This window comes from Lingula anatina, chromosome 6 (genome assembly GCF_051362555.1).
Source record: "Lingula anatina isolate TDL-2025a chromosome 6, LinAna3.0, whole genome shotgun sequence".
In the NCBI taxonomy this organism is placed as follows: Eukaryota; Metazoa; Brachiopoda; class Lingulata; order Lingulida; family Lingulidae; genus Lingula; species Lingula anatina.
The window spans coordinates 11,980,688-12,002,720 of record NC_141772.1 but is presented as its reverse complement, the minus strand read 5'-3'; the positions used below and the strand labels follow the sequence as shown (position 1 = coordinate 12,002,720).

The window sequence follows — 22,033 nt, the reverse complement described above, 5'->3', positions numbered from 1 at the left end:
AGAGAGAGGGAGAGAGAACTGACAAATGACAACTTCACCTCGCTCTTGTGGATAATCGGTCCGTTATAATCTTTCATCATTGGTCTGACCATGACAGTCCGTACGATGTGATTCTTCTCCATTTTAGTTACATTCTCTTGAAAACCTTCGGGCACTGTTTAACATGCGAACGACACATGGTTTTTACATTAGGCAAACGGAACAAAGATCTGTCATCGAGTATGCATGTAACTCTATGTTCATCGTTTTAGCTTGGTGTCACATAAATATCATTATTAATTGCCATACATCTTCTGTACATGTAAGTCGCAAATTACTAATACGGACGTACCATCGAACTGTTTATCAATGACGTAGAGTCACGATGTAATTGTCTCAAGGGGGTGTATGATTAAATAACCATCAGCATAAGGCTGCATAAAAGTCATTTATCTTACGTATCCTTTAAAGAGTTAGGATAGCGATGAATTCAAGCGGTCACATTTTAGTTGCAAAGTAGAGGACCACAGAGCTTAATGGCGCTTAATGGACAAGCATTGATCAACAATTATTCTTTAGTCTGAAACAATAATTTAGTATATGCTGTTTGTTTCTTTACTTGAAAATGCGGCTGACTATTTCAAGGTTATAATTGCAGTATTATGGGAGGTGCTTTATAAAATATACACTACAAGTACAAAAAAGACATATGATAAAGTTTTATCTAAACGTTATCGTCAAGCACTTATTTTTAAAACAGTGGCATGCTTTTACCAGCAGAAGATTTTTTTTAACATATTCATACCGTAATGTACATGTACCGGGTTGGCACGTACCTGTTAAAACAAAAAAAAAACTTTAAAGATGCATACAAAGCCAATTTTTTGTCACAAAAAACGACCAAATGCAAGCATATAGTTTCTAGTAGTATAACTAAGAGAATTACCAAAAGGCAGTGTTTAATTTTACCCGAATATGATGTTTGAACGGATTTTTCTGCCAGCATTCTATGCTGTATGTCAATGGGGAAGAAAAGTAGGTCACGAAAGTAGGTTAAATTTCTGATCAGAAATTTAAAGAAAGGAGCAGTCTAAAGCTCTTTTATGGCTGATCGAGTGATCTGTTCAGTTTATCCCTTGGCATGTCCAATTTATTTGAGTCGTATAAGAAACTAGTAGAAGTGGTTTACATGTGTTACTGGGATTCCACTGCTCGGTTCGTATGTACCTTTAAGAAATATCTTTTTATTTCAATCATTTTTATTTAAAAAAACCCAATAACATGTTATTTTTGAGTTAATGAACAAAGCATTTTTATTTTGTCATTGTGCTTATACATATTTTTCTGACAATAGAATAGCGCTATAAAAACAGCTTACGTGTATATACACGTATAATAGTTTTTGGACGAAACAAAAAATAACTTGATGTGGTACTATGTATGTCTCACTGAGGTCTCGAATGGACTGCACCGAGTATAAAACACCTCTTATATTTGTAAGCCTCACTTAAACAATATGTGGGAATGTGGAACATTCAGAGGAACTCCTTTTTAATTTAAATGATTCAACTAAATCTTTAAAAGCTGAACAGTCCCTTTAACTCCAGATCCGTAGCCGTCATACAACTAGCACATTTTGAACTCTGATGTCATCACAGTAGGAATACCCTATTATTATTATAACATCCATGTTGACTTAATATTTTATCACTCCGGTTTGTGAGCAAGTTTGGTAACCATAAATAAAACCTCAAACTGCACTAAAATTATCTAATGGACATTTACAAATGATTTATAAACATAATGAAAGTAATATATGACAGCAAACACAGCAGATGAAAACTTTTCTCGTTATATTTTAGTATGTCAGGTAATTAACTCTTCTCATTTTTTGGCAAATACAATTGGGGCACCGTGTTCCTTTAGGAATTGTAATGGTGCATTGTGGGATACATGTGCCTCAAAGTTCCCACAATTCCCTGGCATCATGACATCCACCATAACAGGCGCATAGGCCGATGATAAATTATATATAATTCTGTATTATGTCCACTGGACGCCTGGCTCAGAGCCACCAGATCTCTACCCTCCTGGCAGAATCTACGACCTGGCAATGGAAGCAGTTAACACTGAAGATAAAACCGTGACACTGTCCTGGACAGCGACCGGTGATGATCTAGATCAGGGCAATGGTAAGTACATTGTTTGAATACGTTTTTAAAATTAGACCATATGGTACTTTGCGTTAGACGCGCATCCAAAGAAGTAAGGTCGACCTGTCTTAATGAGACCGGTACCTGTAAAAAAAGTTAAATCACTGTTGATAGGCTGATTACGCAAAACATACCAAATGCAAATAATGCAATGCCAGGTTTAAGCTTGCCATATGGATAAGTTAGCATAAAACATACTTACAATAACTATCTTTCTGAATACCTATATTACAGCCTGGAGCTACGACATCATATACAGCACTTCAATATCGGATATCCGGAATAACTTTATGGAATCGAATAAATTTCTTGATGGCGATCTCCTCGACACCTCGATCTCCGACCTTGGCGGCAGACGGAGCTGAGACTTTCATTGTCCAATTCAACCAAACTGTTGATCACAACGTCACATATTTCATTGCGTTAGTGGCGACGGACGACAGAAACCAATCAGGACAAGTGTCAAATGTCGTGTCGGTCTCTTTTGTCTACGTTAATCCGTTACCCTCGGATCCTGTGACAAGTACAGAGGCAACAACTGAATCCGTAACGTCTGCAGTGGACACAACGACTGAATTTACGACCCACAAAAGCAAACCATTGGAGGGAGACGATCCGTTCAATATAATTGGCATTATCATAGCCAGTATATTTTAACATTTCATTATATATAGGAAAACCAACACAACGAGAGAAATAAAAAGGAAACAGCAGACGAAGTCGTCTAACCAGTGGGATTTAGAATAAACGCATACCCTTTAGAAAGATCGAGGATGGTGACTAGTGCCTGCTTCTTGTAATTGTGTTCATATTCAGTCAGCCTTGTCCATTGACTAGTCGCTTCATCACCTGACTTTGGAGACAACACGCGTACTGTCGAAAATGTAAACCCAATAGCCGCATATACAGACTTGACATTTAATATGGAATATTTTTTTACAAATTATTTTTCATCAGTTTTTCCTGTTTTGCTGACTGATAAATGAAAATAAGGATTAAAATCATGTTTTAATGACTTTTATTTATCTCTTTGATGTCATTGTGACATCAGTTCATTAATTGAAATCGCCAGTGAAGCAAACAAAAATGCATTGCCTATTTAAAGTCATACGACAGCCATTGAAAGCGATATTTTGGATCTCCATATTTTCCGAATTATCGTCTTTAAAAGAGTCACTCGCCCCACAAAGGACACTAATGTCAGTGTCTTGTCACAGCAACGGTCGCTGTCACACCTGACCTCATCTGGCTGCTACCAGAGCTTTCAAGCGACGAGACATTCCTTGGGATAGGTTTTTAGAGTTCAATCTGGAAAAATTCCAGGCAACGGCAAAAACTTATCCAATTTGGTTCGGATTAGTTGTAGGACATGCAGGCCGTTGATTCGGCGACTAATGACCTACCTACGTATTGTCTATGTGGTTCAAATATGGCAATTTTGATGATCAATGTATCTGCTCAATCCCTTGGCTCTGTAAGTTACCTGCTATTAAAAGTGCTCTGTGTGAACGGGCAATCTCATCGTGCATTCTAAAATTGTTCCTAAGGTACCCCCTATCATACGATAGTCAAATGGTTCCCAGATTATTCCTTGATTTCATCTGGTTTAGGTTTTCATCAATGACTACCATTGGTGTTTTGGTACCAACTCCAAATACTGACGCTGCCAATGACCCTAGTCACTTTAAAAGCGGCACACGCCTTGTCGTAGGCCACTTCAGGATGTCTGTAAACTCTGTTTTGACCAGTTAAGCGGTACATGTGAAATTTGACCTTAATAAAGAAAGCCACGCGGTTGCAGTGTTCTACCCAGAATAGGTCATGGTCCTCAATTCATTAGACAAACTGGCGATGCTGTTTTGCTGTTTACAGTGGCTTCCTCAGAGGTAGTTTAGTATTCTAACCTGCTAAAACCAGTTTGGTATTCGCTAAGAGCCTTGAAAAACGCGTTTTGATCACAATTTGCCCCTCATTCTGAACGGAATGGGTGACTTTTGATTAGTTGCAGCAGCATATCCTGAAGGACAGTGAGTCATGTGCTCTGGTGGTAAGATGTCAATACATTGGGCGTGGTCTCTGTGTAGGTACATCAGTCTGGGCATAACTATAACTCCATAGAACTGCGTAGACCGTTCCGTTTGACACAATAATCTGTCTGGCAATGTCTATCTTTTTCGCGCCATACTGACTCAGATTAACAATTTTGTAAAGTAAAACAGTGTTGAACTCATTTTACGCACTGCAAAAACCACCGCTTACATGCAAAATTTCAAATTCTTCTATTCGGTACTTGCCGACATATGGATACTTTTTTGACGGAACCATGCTTCGCCAAAGCCCAGCTTAGACCAGGCCAAAGGAGCACTACCCAATTAAATCTCTGCATATTACACAATGCAGCAGTGCAACAGACTTGGTAGTCAGTTAATTGGTAGCGACACACCTGACTACATACTTCTCCAGTCAGATATCTAATACGAGATCTGACTTTTATGAAAAAGAAACGCATTTTTACCTAAGCATACCGTTGAAACTGAAATATTCTATATTAAATGTCAAGTCTGTATATTAATTAAAAATTTTTAACCGCAAATCTGTATTCCAAAACGCTGTGTCAGCTGAATACCATTACTGCCTGGTGTAAATTTTTTTTTTTTATTTATTTTATAATAAAGAGTAAGATGTTAATGCAAATTTATTTAAATTGTCGTTGAGTCTACATACTTCATGAAAACAATGTTACAGGTCACATATGAAATAATATAACAATTCCACTTGATTAACGCAAGACCACTTTGCTGACAGTAGAAAAGATGTGCACATAAAATAAAATGTTTAAGTTCAATGAAATATCATGATCACAGGAACGGAATCATACAGGTAAACGTGTATTCGTACAATAATTTCCGTGCACTTATGTACGTATGGTAAATATATACAAAGACTTTAATGTGTGCACCGATGTATTGAATAACAAACCTCAAAGTTTACAATTCACCTAACGTTTAAATTATATATAAGAGTTCCCAGGAGTTTCCAATAAATATGTGAATTCAAAATCTTTATCACAGCACTATTGCATTTGTATGATAAAATGCATATATTTTGCCCGTATGAGATATGATGCTTATCCAATGGCCAAATGTTGTATTAAAATATATTTCTTTGCAGGGCAGTTATAGTTTTTCCCTGTAGGAATTACATGCAGACGTCTGTTTGATACCGGGGCATGGTATATGTATCAATGGTTTAACTTTTAAGTAGCGAAGAAACCTTCAAATTTCACTCAAGCTATAGGCTAATATATTATATCCCACATATCTTGCTGATTTATATTCTTTGTAATCAATGAATTTCGCAGCTGTTAAGTCAACAAGTAAAGTTTAATTATATTATATCAATAGCCTTTGTGTGGTACCAAAATTTTTGAGTTCCTAAACACTCCTCCTCAAACTATAGGCTCAATGAGCTTTCTTCGGCGTGTCAGTCTGCGAAATTTGAGAATGATATACTCGAAAAACTCTATAAATGTGAGTGCACTAAACCCCATGAATAGCCCCAGTTGACCTCCGATATCACCTGAAAGTAAGAACAAAGAGCTTAAGACATATTTCTTTGGGTATACTTACTAAAACAAAAGACGAGGAAATCGAATAACAAAATGTGTAGTCTAGATTTCTAATAGAAAACAGTCATTTTCATTCATTTATGTAATATTTACAGCATCAAGAGAAGTAAAAATATGTCTTGTAATCCAGTTATGCAACTTAAAAACGAAATATTAGATTTAACTTCTCATGTAACCTATCAACTATACTAGATCCAAGTGAATTATCCCCAAAAATGAGAACACCTTTTTGTTTGAACTTACTCAATAGTCCCGACTCTTCCACCGCCTTCTTTTGTTCCATGGACTCAAGGTTGAGTTCTTCGTAATATACATCAAGCGCCAGAAGATTGCCCCTGCAACATAACACAGTTTACGTGAATTTCATAATCGTTCGCGTACCTCAAAACAAGTCTTTGCGTCCTCATGCCCATGTAGTTCATCATCAGCTGTAATAACATATATAAAAGATAAAAAACAACAAATATATATGTATATGAAAAAAGTGAATAAAAAGACAGAAAAATGAATAAACTGGATACATACTGGATGTAGTCTCCGCTATACCCTGATAGATTAATATGCTTCCCATACTTATGGTGCAGTGTAGCATTCCGTAGGGCCACGTAAGACAGCTGTATGTTGTAGTTGGTACTGTTACACGGCACAGTGCACCCAGAACAATGCTTAGAAAAGTCCTGGTTTATGACACCTGAAAAAAATGTGTATATATTTGCATTAAGGTATCAGCTATATGTGGAATTGCTTGTAACTCTCTAGGAAAAAGAGGAAGCGAAAAGAAAACGACAGCGGAGAAGCAGTAAAACAGAAAGACGTAAGGGTATCATGTGAAAAGAAATGCAGAAGAAATAATAGGAAACGTGTATGTGGCAGATGATCTGTTTAGATAATTAAAGCTCAATTGCTACAGAAAAGCATAATTTTTTTGTGTCCTGGAGCTATTCTGTTATTTCAACCCTGCTACTCAGCAGAGTGATTTTTCTTATAAAATCCTAATGACGCTGTTAGAGTTGGCATGGTCTCCATCTAAAATAACATCATGATATATCCCATTGAAAGTTTTAAAAGTGATAAAAACCACGACAAATTACGTGAAATCTCGCAAAGAAAACTACTCGGCCTTTACCCACGACCCTGATTACTCTAATATAATTATCATAAACTTCAAAGCATACTTGTTGATGCCTCAAGTGATCAATAAAACAATCCAAGCTGATTTTCTAATATAATCATTAACTAAATTTTACGAAGATCGTTCTGGCATTTAAATAAACTCACGCATTTCTTCTCGTACACATTCTTGCATTTCCCGCGGGCTGCACACAGGATAGGAACCTGGAATGACCAACAGCAATTACCATATCGAGCTACCAACCAGATGGGACAATATGTGCATGTATGTAGTTTTATGTTTAACTGGTGTTTTAAACTTTTCGTTTACTGGTTGCAAGAATAAAATGACCAAAGCAGCATTTTGAAATGTGAAGTATCCATATGTAGTAGATGCACTCGTAACTATGCACAAGAAAGAACAACAAGCGGTGCACCTAAAACAGGCTACGACAATTCCATGACCAAGACGACGGTCACGAAATTTGGGAACTCTCTCGAGTTCCAGACGGTCTCTGCTTTCTTCGCCCGTTAGTTTGCACACCAAACCAACTTAAATCCCGTTTAAACGGGCCTTTATATTTTCGACTTAAATATGTTCGAACATGACTGACTAGAAGGACAACTCAGTAAGGGGAGGCAACGCCCAATGTGTGTATCTAGCATGTAGGGGGCCTACAATATAGTATATATCATATACTGCTAAGACTTGGTCCAGTAAGTTGTGCTTTACAAAGAAGATAAAAGATCCCTTACATCGTTTAACGGATTTTCAATCCCTCCTCAGGTATTCTTTATTTACACTTAGCCGACCGTTTGCAAAAAAAAAAAAAAAAACTTTCACCATTACCGTAAGGTTAATTCACGTAATTGGCTTTACAACTTAAGCAGTCTCATCTGAGTTCTTTTTTTTAAGAGCGAGGCATACCTGGGTATTCTAAAGGTTTGCAGGCGCACTTTTCCACAGTCTTCTGAAGTTTACATTCAATGATACACCCAGAGAACGTGTACTGGGGGTAATGATCCAGACGCAGAGATTTGTTACACTTCCCCCATGGCGGCTCAATATTGACGGTCTGTAAGGATTAAAATGACCATCATTTAAAAACTATTTTCCATTATTCCTCGTCAAATTCCATAAAGTTGTTCCTGAAACAGTATTTTAATATCTACACCACATTCAATCCTTAGAATAATTAATTTATACCCACAAAAATGTCCAATGTGTGTTATCTTGTTGATTCATATCGTTCATTTACCATATTTCGTATATGTTACTATATTTCAAACAGTATAAAAGAAAATTCCAACTCAAGGTAATTAAGGTCCATGAATAATATAGTCTAGATGACTGGTGCAAAAATTGCTCAAAATGTGGAAAAAGCATGAAACTTGGCACAAATGTTCTTTGGACTATGCTGATCATTTTCAAGGGCAGTGCCCAAACTTTCAAAGCGTTGCTTAGCAACTGTTGCTAAGGAAGTGATTTACCTTAGTAACAAGCTAATTGGACCTTTCTTGTTCAGTTTAAATGATTTAAAAAGCCTTTTAATAATGTTTCAAACCATCAGAACTATCACTATACTATTTTAAGACATTGAAAACCCAAGTAAACCATTGCAACAGTTGCTAGGCAGCATATTACCCTAGCAACAAGTATTTAACATTATATATTAAATAATATATATTTAATAATATATATACAGATATCTCTGTAGCCTTTTACATACCCTCCAGTCTCTTCCCATCTTTTTGGTCCCATTTTACATATACTAACATGTTTCTTAATTATTAAGATAGGTACATAAATAGTGTATGCTTGCACAAACCCAAATACAAATATCTCCGGAGATCTATCAATGATTATCTTTAGCGGGGCAAATGATGCACATCCAAACATTTTTTTACATGTGGACAATCCCAAAAAACGTACATAATATTTTCCCTAGCAGTATTGCAAAATTCTCAAATTCAAAAGATAAGCATAAGTATTGAATATTCTATGATTTATTCTGAATTGGAGCAACTTCATTTTCTTGTGATCCGTTTCTTAAAATGTTAGTTCCCAATTATCAGTACTCAAGGTTTTTTTAAATATGTCTGCCATTCACCTACACCTTTATCTGGGTATTATATGGCTTTGGATGATTTTTTTATCCGGATAGTTTGGTAACTTGTTTAATTGAGTCAATTATTTCTTGGAATGCTATGAGTAATTTCCTTCCATGGGAAGAAATAGCCATTCAGATGGTAAGCTCTTTAGGATGCTGAATTAGCCCATAAAGTTAGTATTAAGGTTGATTAGTATTAAGGTTGAAGTATTTTTAATCCACCTTTTGTTACTACCGATTCCTGGCATTTCGCCGAGAAAAACGCTCTCCACTCTTATTTTCTTCATAAAGAAGTATTTTAAGCCATGTAAAGTTTAGGGCCTTGGTAAAATTATCATTTGCGGTACCTTTTACCGTCCATTTTTGTAATCAGACACCATCCTTGCTCATTTTATTTTGTATCTTTTTCCATTCCTGATAAAGTTAAATATGATATGCATATTTTTAAGTATTGAGGGAGGGGGGGGGCTGGTAGGAGAGTTTATACATGCACTACGTAAGATGAGAAATACTTAAGGTTGAACCACTGTTGACTTTCTTATTATTGAAAGGTTTCTCAGAGACCAGCTTTCCAAGATATTTTTCATTTTGTTCAATATTTTCTAAAAAGTTTTCTTTTCAATTTGTATTTTGTCAGTTTCTATTCTCTACCTAGTAACTTAAATACACCTGCATGGTTCTATTTTAATTCTCTTTGTTAATCAATGGAGTTCAAAAGTTTCTGTTCACACCCAAAGACCGTTAGATGCCATATCTTACTTCCACCAAGGCTGCTCTACAACAATATAAGAGTATTCTTGCGAGATGAACATATCTGAATCAGCACTACAATGCCATGTCATCAGATACCATGTGCCCACTCTGGTTGGACTTGTGCGGAACAGTGGACCCTTGTGGACACATTTGCCACATGCTATTGACCTGCCCAGAGTTGCTCCAGTGTGCATGTAGGTGAAGATGTAGAGGCTGTCAATGTGCAAGGGCAAAATGCACTGTATATTGCACATACAAGGGAGAATTTAACGTCTTAACTATTGCAATGTTTTATTAAGAGTCGTAAGGTGATAAAAGCATGGAAATGGCTGGTTACTAACTTTGAACATGCTGCCTTAGGTATCTGCACTGGCAATGTATTTGATCGAATGTGTGTAAACACACAATTGTTTCAACTTACTGGATTAAAAGTATGAACATCTTGCTCAAAAGTGTAGTTCGTAGCTAGTATTATAGATTTGCCTTACTTAGTAGACTAACGCAACTTTAAATGCTTGTTGCTAGGGTAATATGCTGCCTAGCAATCGTGGCTAAGGTTAATTTAGTTTTTATTACCTTAAAATAGTCTAGTGATAGTTCTTATGCCCTGAAACATAGTTATTAGCATTTCTAAACCATTTAAACTGGACAAGAAAGGTTTAATTAGCTTGTTACTGAGGAAATTCACTTCCATAGCAACGGTTGCTAAGCAACGCTTTGAAATTTTGGGCACTGCCCTTGAAAATGATCAGCATAGACCAAAGAACATTTGTGCCAAGTTTCATGCTTTTTCCACATTTTGAGCAATTTGGCCAAAATATAGCACCAGTCATCCAGACTAATAGAAAAATACACTATGTAAGGAGCTGACTATTAAATCTAAATAACCATTACGCCACGTTTGATAGAACTTACAAATTTTCATGCACTGCATATCATGTGTCACTGTTTAATTATCCCCCTTCTGTTTTAATAATTGTCGCTAATATCATCATTACCATTATTATACCTGTTACCATTCTATTTACCCATCGTCTCCGTTGCTTTGTGGTGTATAGACATATTATTTAATGTTAGAATATCAATATTTTCTTCATACTACAATTCTGATAAAGCATCACTTTACCTGCAATCGTTTCAACCCGGCAAAGGCGTGAAATCCTGGAGAAACTCCCAACCCTTTAGTTTCCATTAGTGGCGGCTCATACTGTGAATGGACTTGAAATACAATCCCAATTTGTTCCGTTTCGTCGGGAACATCGTCCAAATATTCGTTCTTTTTATTTAAAAGGAAAAAAGAGCATTGAAAAGAAGTTGTGCTCACGTTACTTGAACAGTGTATATAAATGTCACTACTAAAAAAAGCATTCCAAGCCCCCCCCCCCCCCCTCCCCGACTTTATGACAACTTTTGCAAAACTTTGGAAGAGCATCAGAAATCCTAATGATTTAGTAATGTTTAGTGTTGGAATATTCGGTAGCGAAATCATATGAAACATTGTATGGCAGTTGAAAGCATGTAAAATCCACACAAAACGTTAGTTTAAAATTGTTGACACATACCCAACAAACATAACTTATTACGAGCGCTTCTTTCAGCAACTCGCAAATAATGCTTTGTCAAGAAACGGTCACTATAATATTTTGCCATTTTCAACGAATCTGGTCGAACGCGCAGGACGCAAAAAGTGGTGACCAGGGCTCCGTAACTCGCTCTAAAGCATTGCGAATTGCGACCAAGCGCAAGCGTCTCTATTCGATAACTCGAGATTTGCTTGCTCATGTAATAGCCTCGAAATGAAAGGTGATATGGCTATCGCAATTCGCGATGCTTTCGAGTTACGGAGCTCAGGTGATCGATGGATAAGCTCTATAAATCGCACAAAGTCTCCTACCTGTTCTACATTAAGAACCAAGTGCAGGCCGTTACCAAGCCCCGGTTGGTCCTGATATCTCGATCTCCTCGCATGGAGTTCGCCGTTGAAGGTATAACAGTTCCCATAGGAAGAGAAGACATGTTGGAAATCCTTGTCAAGGTCACACGACCTTCCCTTAAACTCACATTCCAGTACAGTTTCATTGGTCAATTGCCAGCCCTTTTCCATGCTGAAGTTCCCAAAATCGAATCCGTTTGGATACAGCTCTGATATATTCGCCCACATTCCATTGGAAGTAGCTGATCTGGAGGAAACATCATTTCCGGACTGGGCAGAGGAGTCGTAACTGCCAGTAGAACGGTATGACCCAGTATCGCCCGTAGATCCGGTAGAGTCCGTGGAACCGGCGTATCCCGAAGGTCCAGGATAGCTCGAAGATCCAGTAGAACCCAAAGATCCAACAGAGCCCGAAGGCCCAGGATAGCCCGAAGATCCGGTAGAGCCCAAATTGCTAGAATATCCCGACGATCCGGTTGAGTCCGAATTGCTAGAATAGCCCGACGATCCGGAAGAGCCCGACGGTCCGGAATAACTCGACGATCCATAATCGTAGCTGCCGTAACCATCGTAATTATTGTAATAGTTTTCGTAGTAATCTGACGACGCACTTGTCGCTTGTATGACGTAATAGTCGGCTGTTGTCAGGAATTTCTTCATGTACCTTTAAATAGAAACATAATTGCAATTACTGTCATAACATCACAAATATGAAAAGATATTTGTTTTGACTGGGTCATTTTACCTGTACAATATAAAAATACATGTATGTTATTCCAAATGGAATTTTTTCATCCAGTGGTCAATTTCATCTAAGACGAAATGATACAAAAAGACTCATGGTCACATCAAATTTATGGTCCAATTTTATTAACAAATTAAATCTGGCTTTTAATGACTCTTATCTCTGTTTTAGAAAAAGAATTAAAAACCCTTTTTATTTAAAGAATATTTCAGTTTTGGTATATAATATTTTTAGTATTCGATACTTTTAACGGATTTGTATTAGTGTTTAATTTATCTGTTTTAGTTTTACTATACGGTAAAGCATTGGGCCACATGTTAAGAAGCGAATTATTATTATTATAATTATTATTATTATCTCCAAAACGTGAATTACAACCACCTGGATTTAAAATCCCTTATTCAATCAACAGAAGACACTGCATCTGCCTTAAAATCAAAGTTAAATCTATTTTGATGGAAAACTTTGTGGGGGTTATGTAATATACGAACACAGACCTGTTGAAGTTACATATGGTAACTGCCGGGAACGCCAGCCTAGGTTCAAAGGTGATTTTTATCTCCGTGGATGTGGAGTAAGTAAAGTAGTTGATTAAGCGCAGGCTGATCATCCACGTGGCCATCCCCAATCCTGCTAAAATGAACACCACCCAGGCTATCCTTCTACAGATGCTTTTAGACGCCGCTGCCCTGGCAAAGCCGTGTGCAGTGGTACTGGTGGCGAATTCCTTCTCAAGGCTTTCCTCCATTAGTTCTGTCTGGAAAAGATTAAAACAGCTATACATATTCCTTATTGAATGAACAATTATCTCATAAATCGTGAAACTACGATTTGCTTCACCTATTTTGTAATTTCAACTCAGCAGAAATGGCTTGGTTCTCTGTGTACTTATTCCAAAATAGTCCCAAGCCTAATAACACGATGCAACGTAACATAAATAACATCCCCCATAATCAAAGAGGAACACGGAAAACCTTTTTTATCTCACCTTGTAAGTGACGCTAACAAGGTTTTGTATTTACGGCCATCATTTGCAACCAAAATATCACATGTTATTGCGATGAAAATAAATAAGTAAACAAACAAATAAATGGAAAACGCCTGTTTATAGTCCCATTAGATGATTGATTTTAACTCCCTCCTGCTCATGTTCAGCATTACTGTCTCTCAGTGTTATTGGAATGTTTTATGTATTGTAATATTTATGATGCTAAGTCATCTGCCCCCCTTCCCTTATTTGCATTTGGATGCTTTATCTCACAAAGAAAGGGAAATTATTATATTGCTAACCCCCCCCCCCCCCCCCCCCCAACACACAGACAAACACAATGTACGTACTCACACAATTCAAATGCATGTATATATACATCTAGATCGGGATTCTCTCAGCTATTATATGTCACATGCAAGCAACATATCATTCAAATTAAACTCAAAGTAATGAACTACTGGTCTGGATATTTTTGAGTTTCATTGCGTTATGTTTCCCTCACATTCTTATAAAGGACGAATATTTTCTACGTGTCAATCCGTTTTTTTTTTCAGTCGACCAACTTCTGTCTCATTTTGAATGAGTGTACAAGTAGATCTAACTTATATGTTTTACTGAGCCCTTCACGTAAAAATGACCTCCATGCGTTTATATACATAAGCCGCTGTACCATGGAATTCTGTTGTTGGTCTTTTTTTGTGAAATTTGATGTTAATGAAATGATACCACAAGCATAACATTCCACAGTCATTTATCTCCCCCAAAGTATTGGTTCAGTAGGGGTGACACTTCTATTGTCCAGTGTGTGTATGCTCAGTTGTAGCATAATCGGGAGTTACATTACATAGAAGCCTTTGCTCAGTATATTTTTAGTATGCAAACCTGTTTTTCTCAGCTAAATAAGTAAAAAATTCAATTCAGAGCTTTAATTGATTTATCATTATCACAAAAATGCATATGTAGAGCAAAAAAATATCAATTTAAGATGATAAATTGAGGCAGAGTGTCATCTCAAATTGCATTTACATGCAAGCCTTTGTTGTATATAATTCTGTATATCCGGAATTGTTTAAAAAAAGAGTGATAGAAAAGCCAAGCTTTTTATGTACATTAAAATGTGAATGAGTTTTGTTGAAGAGAAGTGTCACAAGAGGAGAAAGTATTTTTTAGTCGGTGGCTCGAGGGCAGAAACTTAATTGAATAAAACATGTATTGAAACTTTGAAAGCTTTTGTCAGTTTTGGTGTTTGGAATTGGTGAGAAGTAACTTTATCTGAGTCCACAAACCTAAATAAACAGCAAGACTGGTAACTGCAACGTCTTAATGTAAAGACCACTGTTATATTTAATTTCCTTTAATTAATCTAAATGAATCCCAAATGCATACCCAAGTCAGGAACTTTTGCAAACGTAGATATACACGCATGTGTTGTCCATCAATTATTTAAAGGAATAAATCTTTAACTGCTTCAGACAAAGGTAGTTGTGTAATAGCCGTGTAAGAAAAAGCTATTTTCCATGCTGTTTTTTTTATTACTTGAAATTCTGATGAATACGTACAACAAAATACACTACTAGTTAAAATATAATATTAAAACCAATCTGGATATCACTTAAAGTCAAAGTTGAAAATACATATACGTCACAATCACGCCAACTATAAGGAAAATAAATATAACTTAAATCCTTCATAATATTAGGAAAAAACAGCAAACTCTCCACCCTTATTCCGACAGAAAAAATTACATACCCATCAATGTACATGTAAACTTGAAAAACTGACCGTCTTCTAGAAGACTCAGAAGACGGCCTCAATCCCCCCCTGCTTAAACGCAGTTATTTAGATGCACGCCCTATCAACGGAATTCAATTCAATTAAGCAAAGGTTTGAAAACAACCTAAGTAATGCAATCGAAAAGACTGGCGTAGCCTGTTTATAATGCTCCCTCCGTCAACAGCCCTGATAACTGACACATTGGCTACTTACTATTTTGTTGCTACGGTGATAACTCATCTTCACAAACGGAATACGATTGCAATGTCATTATCATACTTTCATCATTATCATTATAATGGGTTATAGATTAGTGATTTTGAAAAGTGCACAGGCAGTCTTAGAGAGAGAGAGAGAGAGAGAGAGAGAGAGAGAAAGAGAGAAATGTAAAATGACAACTCCACCTCGCTTTTCCGGATAGGCCTAATCGGTCCTTTAGAAACGTTCATTACTGGTCTGACCATGACAGTCTGTATGGCGTGATTCTTCTCCATTTTAGCTACCTTCTCTCGAAAACCTTCGGACACTGTTTAACATGCGAACGAGACATGGTTTTTACATTAGGCGAACCGAACAAAGATCTGTCATCGAGTATACATATAACTCTATAAATACAATGTACATCGTTTTAACTTAGTGTCACAGAATCATCATTATTGGTTCCCATACATCCTATGTGCATGTAAGTCGCAAATTACTAATACTGACGTATCATTGGAATGTTTATCAATGACATTGAGTCACGATGAAATTGTCTCAAGGGGCTGTATGATTGAACAACCATCAGCATTAAGCAACATAAAAATCAGTCATCTTACGTGTCATTTCTAAAGTAGGATAGCGATGAATTCGAGCGGTCATATTTCAGTAGCAAAATAGAGGACCACAAAACTTAATGGCGCTTAATGGACTAACATTGATCAACAATTATTCTTTATAGGTCTGAAATTGTTCTTTGGTCTTTGCGGTTTGTTACTTTATTTGAAAGGTTACAATTGCATGTTCATTGGATGTGCTTGATAAAATATACACTACAAGTACACAAAAAAAACAAATGATAAACTTTCATGTAAACGTTTTTGTCAAGCATTATTAGGAAAAATAGAATCATTCTTTTTCCAAAAGTATTTTTTTAACAAATTCATGCTGTAATGTACATATATGGTGCAAGAATTTAGACGACAGTTATATAAATTATACTAATAAATTGTCTAGAGGTTTGTTGACGACAATGAATCATCCGCTCAACTACACGCTGGAGAGAACTAAAAACATATTCAAAACAAGATAATTGACCGGGTATCATATATAACCAATGACCTGCAGTTTCACTTGAGTCAGAAAAAATCAATAAGCCAGCAAGTCTAACTCGAGCAACTCTAAGGTAGTCGAACGACATAAAAGATGGGTGCGACTTCGCGAAAAAAAAATACAACCAGCTGGTGTCGTACATACCTGTTAAACCAAAACTTTGAGATTTTATTTTGCAAGCTTTTTTACTTCGATCATAATCAATTTTTCTGCGATCCACCATCAACAAATAAAAGGTTTGCGCATTTCTTGCAGGCTGGACATGCCAAGGACCCCGCCCGCTAACGTCACCAGTGGCGTCACGAGAGTTCAGATCGCGATGACAGAAACACTGTTTCTTAAAGTACAAAATTGAACAGGAAATGACAAAAATGTTATTTTAATAAATGTACAAACGATTTTCTTTATTAAGCAGATACATATAAAATCATCTTACATATAATAATTGGGATGGGATTAAAAAAAACTTGATGCGGTACTATATATGCTTCACTGAGATGTAAAATGGACTGCGCCGAGTATAAAGCACCTCTATCTTATAATTGTAAACCCCACTTAAAAAAAACACTGTAGGACTGGAACATTCAGAGGAAATCTTATCTAGTTTAACATATGCGACTAGATATTTAAAGTTTAAAGGTCTCTTTAACTTCATATCCATAGCATTTTAAACATATTAGAAACACCTTATTCTTATTATGACATCCATGCTAGCTGACTTAATGTTTTATCTCTCCGATTTGTGAACAAGTTTGGTGACCATAAATAAAGCGTGTAACTGCACTAAAATTATCTAATGGACATTTACAGATGATATATATATATATATATATATATATATATATATATATATATATATATATATATATATATATAATAAAAATTATGTGATAGCAATTCTTGAAACAGCAGATGGAAAAAAAAACAAAATTGAAGCTAAAATCTATTCTAGACAGCTAATTCCAACTGCTGAAAATCTGTTTTGAAAAACACCAAGGAAGTACTTTTCTGTTTTTAATATGAATTTTATACCAGTTTAAAACTATTGTTCTTCCTTCAATAACCTTGGGTAATTCTCGTCAGCTTTTAGTATGTCAGGTAATTAACTCTTCCCATTTTCGGCAAATCCAATTGGGGCTCCGTGTTCCTTTAGGAATTGTAATGGTACACTATGGGATACATGTACCTCAATCTACCCACAATTCCCTGGTGTCATGACATCCTCCACAACAGGCACAGAGCCCTATGATAAATTAGCTTCATAAATTCTATACCATTCTGTATTTTGCCCACTGGGTTGTGGGTGAGATAAGGAATTTTTGGCAAACGCTTAAAGCGGCACTACACATGCATCTCAGCGCTGTTTACAAAGTAAATAAAATCTGAAACCACAAATATTAATTAGAAATAAATGTAAATAATAATTAACAAACCACATATATTAAGCTAACCATTTTCAATATGATTGTGGGTATTTGTTACCATGATTAAGAATAATAATGGCGGTGTTCGACACCAATTAAGTCACGAACATAAAAAGAGTGAAAATCATTAACAAAATTAATAATGCATTTTATGTTTTCTTTATTGCAGTTCTCATTTAAGCACCGATTCCATGTTGAAGAATATCGTAATGGACGTACCTGTTGTGCTTTATATGTGCTGAATCTACGTATCTGATAATCAGAAAAAGTTACAGCTAACACACTGGAAGCTGATCATATGAAAATTAAGGCCAATCCCACATGTACGTCTAAGTAAGAGCCAAGGACTTTGTTCTTGTCGAAAGGCATTGCATCTGAACGAAGATATCCTAGCACAGCTGTTTTACCAGTGTAAAGATAGCATTTAGAGCTGTTATCATTGTCGCATTTTTTACCTGTAGCCTCACTATCGATGTAAGGTAACAATATCACGCAAAAGGACACTGATGGCTGTTTTAGGCTCACTATATTTTTCATACTATCCGAAATGGATGACAGTCACAGAACTATATTTCTGTGGTTTATCTTTTCCTGCTTTATGGCGCCCGGGATAACTGGAGCATATTGTCCAACCCGCTATGTAATGGTCGACTCTGTTTGTGTGCGTTATGAGCGGAATATCAAGCTATCGTGGGACCAGGCTCGCCTCCAATGTGAGAGGGAGGGAGCTCACTTAGGTGTACCAGATACAACCAGAAGGAGAGATGCCTTTTACAACTATCTGATAGCAAACGCCGGTTAGCAATTTTTTCGCTAGTATGGGTTTTTTGACTGAGTTTTGTTTGTTTGCTGTCTCGTATATTTGTGGTCTTAAATGTATGAATTTCCCAACTGTAATGAACATTTCGAGAGCGCATTCGTTTTGTGTAGTAGTCCAATGCACCATGTAGTACGTTTGTTTCTGTTTTCAGGCGAAACGTGGGCCACTTGGGTGGATGGAAGAGAACCCCAGGGGAACGGCTACTGGATCTGGTATTCCAAGGGTACCAAGGTGGAGGGAAATTTATGGTCCCCCGGTGAACCAGGAAATCCGGAAAGATTAGAAGACTGTATAGCAATTAAAGTAATGGGGGGCAAAGACCTGCATGATTACCCATGTGAACTCAATTCCAACTTCTTGTGTGAATATAATACAGGTATGGGCTAATTATATATGTGCCCATTTTGCTTTACACGTGCTCTTTACAGCACATCATTGTACTGCATCACACATAGCTCGACTCTAAACCTATGCTTTGATTAATAATTTCAATTAATTAAAATTAATGAAACTTGGCTTGCCTTGGCGAATCTCTGTGCTATTTGAGTCCTTTTCTTGTTACACTTATCCCTAGTGGGAACTGCTGTAAATGGATTATTTGTATGTAATACTCCCTTAAAACGTATTATAGTTTATAGTTTATTCCACTGTAACATATGCATCCACTTGTGTGGATGAAAATGACAATATGAATACAATTTTTGTGAATATGTTATTAAACAATCACAATGAGTAAGGATATTTACTTATTTACTATTTAAAAAAGTTTCTATTACTACTATTACTCAATTACCGATGAGTGCAGCACTGTAACATAAGACGGTAACGATCTGTTTCAATTTAAGTGAACGGAGCTTGGGGATCGTGGGGATCATGGAGTCGGTGCTCCCTTACATGTGGAGCACAAGGATTAAGATATAGAACCCGACAGTGCAATAACCCAGTTCCAGTCGGCATAGGTAAACCCTGCCCTGGAGCTGACCGACAAACCGAACTCTGCTTCCCAGGACAGTGCCCTAGTGAGTGACATAACTACAATGTCTTATCTGTTTAATGTTAAAGTAGAAGTGTGTCATTTACTCAAGCAAATAAGCAAAAAAGTTCACATTGAATGATAACTCCAGTCACGCGGACACACCAACACGTGGCCTTGGAAGTACATTGCTGTATACCAGAATGATTGCACACCTTCAATGATAATATATTATTCACTATCGCTTCATCGAAAACACAAGTATTTGATTAAGAATCAACTGATAAATTTCAACCTGTAGTATTTTACACGTTTGACATTCACGTTACAAAACACCATTAGTTTATACCAGATATACATGTAGAGTGTGCTTTACTACATTCTCCTTTAGCGTGGCGGTGATTACGTGCGTGACTTCTGTTTCTCTTCAATTTCCATAAAACAGAGAACTGTATTTGGCTTTGTTTCCTATTACAGTGGACGGGACCTGGAGTGTCTGGACACACTGGTCAATGTGCAGTAAAACCTGTGGTCAGGGCAACAGAACAAGACACAGGGCGTGTAATAGCCCACCTCCAACCAATGGTGGCAAGGACTGCCCAGGACAATTAGTTCAGGTCGAAACGTGCAGAGGTCCCCCGTGTCCAGGTACGTTTACAGCGTTAAATTCGATGCATTATTTTATGTTAGAGTGATGCAGTGTGGAATATGTGGACACGCTGGTCAACGGGCAGGTACGCACACAGGGTTGGCATTCTGGTATATGCTTGTATGTATCATAATTATCAGTCAGGTGATACTATACAGAATATTAAGTTTTGGCTTTTATTTATTTACTGTATGGTAAGGTTATCCATTGGTTGTACAATCAGTGATTCTTTTGTGACACAATTCATTTTAGAAGTTGAATAAATGACATTAGTTCATGACAGGATTTTCTGCATCACTTTTCGCACTGCGTTTGGGGTGACACTTTTGTGCCAGAGAAATATATTACTGACTCGTTAGATAACTAAAAATACGTTTTTAAACTATTAATTATTTATTTCATTTTATGCTTCTCTTTTTTTGCCGTTTACAGCCAAACTCTGTCCTGCTGGATTCACTGAGGTCACCGACAGCTTGTGCCTGTATATCTCTGACCCACAGACAGAGGCATACAGTTATTTTCTGTCCATGAAGGCGTGTGCCTCGCTGTCTCCGCTGTCCCGCCTGATGACAATGAGGAACAAATACGAATACCATAACATGGTCAGGTTCTTGTCTACAGCGACTGAATACTGGATAGGTAAATCTACACAGTGTTAACACTCAACAACTTAACTTAAGCTTGTCTAGACGGTCAGATACTAAAAATAATAACAACAACTATAAGAATAATAACTATTACGATAATAATGCATTGCTTAAAACTGCGCTACAAAAACGTCTCGGCACTTTATCCGGTCATCGATGGGTTTATTGTAAGATATTTTGATATAAAAATTACAAACCTAAGTACAACTGGCAGTATAAAACAACTATTGTTATCTAACCAGGCGATGACACTACAAGCGGCAGTAGTTCTTTGAGCAACGGTGGCACCAAGCTAGGGACTGGTAGTTTTACCATCTGGGACGCTGGATTTCCGTCTGCTCGCTCCCTTACCAATTGCGTTGACTTGAGTGGGAAAAGTGGGACTTTTCTGTGGCAAGACGCCCCTTGCTGGGAAAGAAAACCCTTCATTTGTGAACTGAGACCCAAAGATGCACTCGCGCCTATTGTTGGTTAAAATGGCAAAGCTGTCGTTTCAATCGTATTGCTCGTATGGCTGTCATTTTTGAAAGTGGACGTAAATCACATATTGGATGACATACAATAAAGATAAAAACTGGAAGCACCCTTCTCGCACATTTGTTTTAAAGTTCTTCCTCTCATTCTCTCTCTCTCTCTCATATATTTTATATACATCGTACTATATCGTATTTTACCAAATCAACAGAAACTGGACCGAAAAAAGGAAACTTATAGGACTATATCTGAAAGAATGCATATTTCCCTCATATCCATTTCAGGTCCCGTATCTATAAGCATTATTACTGATGCATCTCGGAAGATCTTCTTTACAGATGTCAAATATACGGTGAATATTTGACATCTGTAAAGTAGATCTTCGGAGATGCATCATTAATAATATGCTTATATTTTCATTAAGATCTATACGGTGAATTTACATGAATCATCAAGGTCCCGTATCCTTAACGAAAGATGCGTTGGTGTGATAGAATAA

The 22,033-nt window shown here is 36.8% G+C and overlaps 2 protein-coding genes across 2 annotated transcripts; one reads left to right on the top strand and one right to left on the bottom strand.

The window, feature by feature from the left end:
* Positions 1-9,796: 9,796 nt before the first annotated feature.
* Positions 9,797-15,730, bottom strand: LOC106173584 (bile acid-sensitive ion channel-like). The gene is made up of 5 exons (XM_087015178.1): positions 15,689-15,730; positions 12,970-13,229; positions 11,689-12,391; positions 10,921-11,070; positions 9,797-10,033 (listed from the first exon to the last, which is right to left on the bottom strand). Exons 1-5 carry the CDS (start codon positions 15,728-15,730, stop codon positions 9,797-9,799), a joined length of 1,392 nt encoding a protein of 463 aa, XP_086871304.1.
* Positions 15,731-18,306: 2,576 nt separating this feature from the next.
* On the top strand, positions 18,307-21,986 carry LOC106173583 (uncharacterized). Its single transcript, XM_087015572.1, has 6 exons — positions 18,307-18,768; positions 18,943-19,167; positions 19,637-19,810; positions 20,242-20,412; positions 20,846-21,052; positions 21,303-21,986. Exons 1-6 carry the CDS (start codon positions 18,519-18,521, stop codon positions 21,533-21,535), a joined length of 1,260 nt encoding a protein of 419 aa, XP_086871698.1. The 5' UTR covers positions 18,307-18,518; the 3' UTR covers positions 21,536-21,986.
* The last annotated feature ends 47 nt before the right edge of the window (positions 21,987-22,033 follow it).